The 8,000-nt window shown below is 38.0% G+C and overlaps 1 protein-coding gene across 1 annotated transcript; it reads right to left on the bottom strand.

Annotated features, from left to right (window-relative positions):
• Positions 1–670: 670 nt before the first annotated feature.
• Positions 671–6,838, bottom strand: LOC139900304 (uncharacterized). The gene is made up of 2 exons (XM_071883092.1): positions 6,292–6,838; positions 671–741 (listed from the first exon to the last, which is right to left on the bottom strand). The coding sequence occupies exons 1-2, from the start codon at positions 6,836–6,838 to the stop codon at positions 671–673; spliced, it is 618 nt and encodes a 205-aa protein (XP_071739193.1).
• Positions 6,839–8,000: the final 1,162 nt, after the last annotated feature.

Here is an 8,000-nt window from a genome sequence, read left to right as displayed (position 1 = left end):
TTTCCCACACTTGATCAAGGAAGATTTTGAAGTTTATAATCAAAATCATTTATCCGTTTATCAGTGTTGATAATGCTACTTTGGATCTAGCTATAGATATATGTATAAGTTATGGATATCATAAAGTAAACAAAGAATAAACAACACAAAATGCAATGTTTGTTGATCAACAAGTACGACTTGACAAGAACCCTGGGAGGGAACTCATTAGCCTCCAACACAGCCATGTGAAGTATCCCCCATCATGGGCTTTAAACATGGCCGTCCCTAGGGTAGGGCCACAGGGGCGATCACACTCGGACATCACATTTTAAGGGGTATCAAATCTGGAAATCCGAGTTTTTTTAAGTGAAGTTGATTTTTTTTTTTTTTTTTTTTTTTTAAGTTCTGGGGAGAAATTTCATGGAAGAAGGGAGAGGAAGAAGGAAAAGTCAAAAGTTAGAAAGAGAAAAAAATCTTTTATTCCTTAATATTGTAAATTTTTTTTTTCCTTTGTCAGATGTGTTAATTTTATTAAAATCCAATATATCATACAACAGATATAGCGTATTGTACAATCACGTATGGATTTTGAAATTCTAGTCTAACAATAGAGGTGCCATAATAATGTGAATTCATAAAATAAGTTTACTGATTTCTTAATATAATACTCCATAGTACTACTTGATTTTTATATTTTCTTTAATTTAATTATTTCTACAAGGAACAAAAGTCCTTTTTTGAAAGTCCTATTTTTTTTATCTGTCACACAAACAAATTTTGGTATAGTATAAAAATAAATCTTTTTAAGATGTCAATTTTTGAGAAAATGTTTAAGAATAAAAATGTAAAGTTGATTGTCTTTTTTGAAAGTAGACAATTATTTTGAAACAAAAAAAAAAATAGAATTATAGACATATATTTCAGGATAGATTAAGTAATAGTCTAATAATTTAAACACATGTTACATTAACTTGATATTTTTCTTTTATAATTTACGCATTAATTAAATCACGTATGAAAAAGAAAAAGAAGCTATAAATTTTTTAACTAGACTCGAAGTCATCACTATTATCGTAGTTTATCTCTTCAAATTGTTACACTAAATTTATTAAAAAAAAAGCATTAACGTGAAAATGAGTTACTATATAAGTTGATTAGCTTTCGAACACTTGTTTATAAATAGAGTAGGGGGTATTATTTGATTGATTTGACCCGAGCAACAGAACACTCATGACCGGCCCTGGCTTTTAAACTTATATTTAATGGGATATAAATATATTTGTATATTTGCTATTGGAAGCGTAGATATGATGATTAACAGTTAACTAATTATGAAAACATTGTATGTGATCAGACTTATTTATTTATATTGTTTTTCGAAAAATCAAAAACAGCATAAAACCTTCCGAGTCTGGTGGGGGTCTGTGAAGGGAAGAAGGCCAACACCGCAACGATGATAGTTGGCGGTGAATGGTTGGGGAGTCAATTTCTAATTAATACAAATTCGATTCGATTCCATATATAATATAATTATATAAAAAAAAAACCCCATTTCATTTTGATGTTTATTATAACATTATGTTAGTACGACTCCCGAAGACTACAACATTGCACACAAGGTCATCCCTGACTTTTGAAATCCACCATATGTCGTCTTTCGCACATTGCATTGTGGGGATAGCAAAGAGAGGAGTTTTTTTTTACCGGTCATTCCCTCGGAATGGTACGTGTTTCCTCCGGAACTGTAGTTGAGCCATGTTATGTAACTGCGGGAGATGATCATGTGGGTGGTTAAAAAAAATTGATCTCAAACTGCTGTTTACAAAAATTGATGTTTATTATGTCAAATTATTATTATTATTATTATTATTATTATTATTATTATTATTATTATTATTATTATAAACTTAAAAGTATTAAAACTTACAAAAAATTAGTGGGAAGCCTAGAGACAATCTGAGCCCCCACACCTCTAGCAATAGCAAAACCTATCCTAGTAAAAATATGAGCAGCAGCACCGGCACCAATATCTTGCGCCATCGAACTCTTCTGAACCCGCTTTAGCAAAGAAACAGCATCCTTTTCTAATTCCCCAAGGGAAGAAAATGAGAAAGGAATGAAACCATAACCAATCGCCTGACAGCTAGATTCGTACTTGACCCGCTTCCGACGAGCCGCATCAACCACAGCACGTCCAGGGACAAAGTCAGAAAGCCCAGACTGTGTCAAAGGAGAAGACCCTGTCAAGTCAACACAAACATCGCGACCACAATCCCAGGAATAAAGTAACACATCTGCAGGTCTGAGGGCCCTGTCGTTCCCTCCAGACAACCCAATGTCAACCTCCTTTCTCGCTGAAATTCCAGATCGATAACAAACATCAACAAGGGAATCCCGAACAACATTATGTCGATGCTTAATACCCACCATACCAGCACAAGACACCGCGTGATCCCCGAAAATATCCCCAGTAAAAACCCTTGAACAGGCAGAGCATGCCGTCGAGATAGAGAACAATGGAACACCCAACCGGTAGCACAACACACATCGGTAAGTCTTTGCGTTCATCGTCTGACCCAACCCCAAAATAGGGACTGCCCTTAGCCAAGCAGAGGTGTGATCACCCTGCTGCGATTTCCATAAGGCCGATTGTCGGGGAGATAATGAAAAAGTGGATTCTGCAGAAGCGGTAACCTTTGTGAAATAAACATCTGCCAATTTCTTCATGAGTATGGGGGCAGCGACCTCACTCTGATTACCTAAAATATCAAACCCAACCGTTTTATTAAACAGACCCAATGCATCTTCAAAAGCACGACCAAGACCAACAATACCCGCATGACGTAGGAGCTTGGTCTGCAACCCAGCAGACTGTAATCGAGAAGCCAGAAAAGCATAATGATGAACATCTCCCGCAGAATAAACACCAAGCCCTCCAAATGCAAATGGCAAGGTGGCAAGCCGCCACTGCCAATCACCAAACCCAGGCCCTGAAGCAGTAACAATACGCTCCAAGGAAGATCGAAGGGCTCCATCGAAAGCGCGTTGAGCCGCCTCAAATATACTAGGAGGACAAGTACGCAAGGTAAAGTAGAGTTTAGAAACTCCTGTACATGCCCTAAGCAACAACAACTCACACTGAGGATCATCAAGCTTAGCAACCTTATCCATAAGCGCAATGGACTTGGTCACCCTTTGCATCACCAGTTCACTACTAAAACCAAGATCGAAACTTGCGGGGGCCCAAGCAACTTAACACCATTTAAAGGTCGAGCAATATTAGAAGGAAAGACACCTACTTGCCTGCTGCGAGGGTCCTCCGTAGGCCAGAAAATTTCTGTTTTTTCAACGTTGAGATGTAGCTCAAAACGAGGCCCATCCCCCATAATCAAATGCAAAACCTTCCCCACCACCAAAGTGTCCCCAATAATAGTGCCATCATTCAAATACCACGCCTGAAGACAAACCTCAAAATTATCTCTGATTTTAGAAACCAAGGGTTGTAAGACCAAAGCAAAAAGCAGCGGACCAAGGGGATCACCCTGTTGCACCCCCTGAGAAGACCATAAGGTGTGGTTCCCATAATACAATCTTGCTGGATTAGAGTAGAAAAATTCAACCCACTGAGAAATGCTCGGACAAAGGCGGCGAACTTCACGTAACATGAATGTACGATCAACAAGATTGAATGCATTTTGAAAATCAACTAATAACATAGAGAGGCCAACATCAGAGCCACGATCCTCAATCAACCGATTCACAGCATGAAGAATAGCCTCACCACCTGAAGAAACACCAACACCAAATTGAAGACCATCGAAGTAACTTCCCAAAGACTGGCCAACCATAGCAGCGCCAACCTTCGAAACAAGACGTCGCCAAACAGTACCCACAGCTATAGGACGAATACCACCGCCGGGCTTGACAAGCGGTGTGAGGGGAGCACTAGCTATATACTCTCCTAATTCCATAGGGCACCTTCCAGCTAGAAAGAGATTAACGACCCCGGTAATAGAGCCAACCAACTCATCCGAGACTGCCACAGCAGCACCACTCAAGCAATCCATAAGATGTTGTGCACGTAAACCATCCCTACCACATGATTTGCCCCGAGGAAAACTTTTAATCTGGCCCAAAACAACAGCAGAAGTCGTAACGAGGTGTAGGTGATCAATCGGCATATCAGGCAAGGATGGAGCTATAGAAGAAGGATGCTTAGACAGCAAGTCCGCCAGCGTGGCGTCATTATAAGGAGCAACGCCTGATGAAGAAAGAACACGAGCTGCAGCGGTGTAATGGCCATCACAAATCTTCCTATGACACTACTTAATATTACGCTCTTCCAAATCAAGGACCTCATCATCAACCACTGACAACATAGGAGAATCCTCTGCCAAATACTCCCTCACAAGCTGTAAACTTCCACCCGCTGTCCCCCAAGAGCAAATAGCACAGGAAATATTCTCTTCCTGATGCCGACGCTTTATCGAAGACCTAGACTCACGACAACTCCGTGGCCGAAAGGTTTTAAGGGTACAAAGGGGTAACACCAACAAAGAGACCCAACTAGAAATGTCATCAGGCTTAGAGACCACCTTATCAAGAGCACCTTTCAAAACCCGAGAAAACCCCAAACGACACTTGGGAGGGATAGACTTAACCGTGCGAAACCCCTTAGAGAACAAACGATCTAGGAGAGCCACATCAAAACCATCGTTATGATCACGCACCGAACCATCCTCAATACAAAGTCGAGCAGGAGAAGAGGGGGCTAGTGGCTTGGTAAAATTATGAAGTACAAAACGAACAACACCATTTCCCTCATCGGGGGGAGGCACATCTGGGCCCCTACCATGACAGCACTTAGCACGTACCGTGTGTATTTTGTAGCAAACACCACATAACCAAATCCCCATACGCCTAAAGGTAACATCAGCCTCAGTATAAACACCCAAATTAGAAGTAAGAGAATGTCGAGTGATATCCCGCGCATCGATACCACAATGACGATCACTAAGATGCTTGATAAGAGAACTTCTAACATGCCCATTTTCACTCCCATTTTGACAGCCACTAAGACCCACAAAGGGACAATGAAAATTCACAGCGGCATGTGACATAGCTACACACAAACTTTAGTTGTAGTGCATAGCTAAAAAGACAGATGCAAAAACCTCATACACCGTAATATAATTAAAACCATGAAGCCAAGATAAAACTCATTGAGGACTTTTAACAAACACCTTGTGGGCATCCCAAAAATATTATTATTATCTCTGCTCTGCACAGCTCTCATCCACACAAAACAAATTTTTCTTCAATTCAATTCGATCCAATTAATACCATCATCGTTATTATTATTATTATTATTATTATTATTATTATTATTATTATTATTATTATTATTATTATTATTATTATTATTATTATTATTATTATTATCATTATTATTATTATTGGTAAAAGGTATCATCCGATGAATATATTGATACAAACAAATTACAATGAAGTTCAACGACTAATGAAAAATTCTAAGCCTATCAAATTAGGGGTGTTCATCGTTCGGTTTTTGGTTTTTCGATTTATTTGGTTCGGTTTTTTCGGTTTTGAAACTTATAAAATCAAAAGCGAAACCAAATTTAAATATCAAAACCATAACCAAACCGAACCGAAAACCAAATTTGATTTCGGTTTACTTTAGGTTAAAACCGAAAATCACTAAAAATAAAAATCCTAACCAGCATAAACTTACATATAAATTAGAAATAGCGATCGTGAAATTAATTTAAGTATACAGGGTATATAACATGTTTATTGTTTAATAAAAATGTAATAATACATCAAATATAATGTAAATATATAAATATTATAATTAATTAATATGTTACTAATTTAAATTCGGTTTTTAATTCAGTTTCCGGTTAACAAAATTCAAAATTTTCAAAACCAAAAATCAAACTAAAAACCGAATTACAAATTCGGTTTCGGTTTCGATCGATCCAAAAACCGTTTAGAAAATTCGATTTGTTTTTTTTGTTATGTTTTTTTTTTGGATTCGATTCGATATTCAAATTTATTCAGTTTGAAACCAAATGTTGCACACCCCTATCTCAAATAGCCTAGCTATTACAAAGCATAATAGCACCAAGAGGAACAAGCTCATCAATAATGCATTTAGTTTTTTAGAACGGTAAAATAATTTTATTACTCAAGTCTCGCTAGTGAGAAGCTAGGAGAGACTAAACATATGGATTACAAAAGATTACAACGGATTTAATAGCCATGAGTTCCAACAAATGTTAAACTTACCTCTAATACACAACCAATTAAAAGAAGATAGAAGGATGCTATCAAAGATAGTACTCTTCTTCAACGTAGACGAACAAAAAAGATTGTTATTCCTTAACTTCCAAATGTACCAAAGCAAAGTTGACACAATAACGTATAAACGGTTTTTAGTATCAGTCGAAACTTGCCAATTCGTAAACCAGTTGAACCAATCGGACCATGAAGAGCATCTTGGCATATTGACACCTGACCTTACACGAACCAATCTCCATAATTCAGTCGTGATTACACATCCAAACATAACGTGATCGAATGATTTAACTTGAGAATCACACAATGCACAACCAATGTGCCCGATCTCCAATTCCCTTCTAGACAAATTTAGTCTCGAAGGTAAACAATCTAACTCCAATCTCCACATAAAAATATTAACATTATGTGGAATAAGTTTACACCATCTTGTGCGCGAACTAGCGTGTGGAAGAAACATATCATCATTGTAATTACGAGTACCAGCCACACTAAAAATCCCGCCGTTCAATATCCCATTTCCATGAATCAGCACCATTAAATAGCGTCACCTGAACAATTTTGGACTTCATGTGTTAGAGGAGAACTGTGTTCCTGGAGCCAATGTTTTTGCGCAGCCATGACCAATTCCATGATCCGTCTATGTATCTATCCGCTAGTTTGCAATCCCCGTGTGAATCTAAATGAAAGAGTCTCCCATACCTCTCTTTTAAATAACCGTTTTCAACCCAATAGTCCAACCAAAAGAACGTATTATGGATGTCTCCTATCCTCCTACGTAGCACATTAGGAGGTAAAAGACCGTTAGCCAAAGACTTGCGAAATAAGCAAGCGAGACTATACCATCTTCCGGGTCCTCGAATTACACACCATCTAAACTCTCGCCTCCATATCCATTTAATAATCAGAGCATGATTAAATGAAAGAAGGGACCCGATATTTAAACCTCCATTATCATGCGAAGCTAGAATACAATCTCATTTAACCTAATGCATACTATACTTACCATCCAATGAACCGTAAAAAAAATCGCGATCGAATGTTTCAAGTTCATCTATTATTCCTTCTGGACATTTAAATAAGGATAGGAAATAGATACCTAGACTCCCCAACACCGATTTAATAAGAGTGAGATGACCACAAAGGGACGGGTAGCGTTTATTGGAGTATGTATGCTCCACCACAGCCCATGGTATTTTTGCATTAGTTTGACACCATCGTGTCGGCTCATGATAATGTCGTAGTTGTGCGTGATACTGTCTGTTCACGCCTTGATTTCTTTGAACCCCCCGAGTCCCTGTGCTTGTGTTTCAGACCGTAGCTCCACTTAGGTTCTACCCCAATTGATGTTGTTGACTCTATGCAACATGGGTGTATTAGAAATGCTAGTGTTTCTTCTTGTAACACGTTTTGCGAGAATGTACTGGTGTAAAATGAGTTTTTGGTCATCAAATTTAGGTAACTATCAAGCGACGTTTGGTGGCTCGAAGTCTAAATGTAAGAAAAAGGTCAAAACCAAATACGATCATCATGTTACCGAGTGTGAACTAAATTGAAAATGAACTAAATTGAAAATGAACACATGCAATGGCGAAGCTAGTAGGGGAGCTTGGGGTTGTCTAGCATCCCTCAACCATGGTAGTTGATATGGTATTTTATTAAGCTTTAAGAAGTAAAATTTGAGTTGTGGATCTATAAAA

Source organism: Rutidosis leptorrhynchoides, chromosome 3, assembly GCF_046630445.1.
Source record: "Rutidosis leptorrhynchoides isolate AG116_Rl617_1_P2 chromosome 3, CSIRO_AGI_Rlap_v1, whole genome shotgun sequence".
In the NCBI taxonomy this organism is placed as follows: domain Eukaryota; kingdom Viridiplantae; phylum Streptophyta; class Magnoliopsida; order Asterales; family Asteraceae; genus Rutidosis; species Rutidosis leptorrhynchoides.
Note: the sequence above shows the minus strand (reverse complement) of the source record. Positions and strands in the feature narration are given on the sequence as shown.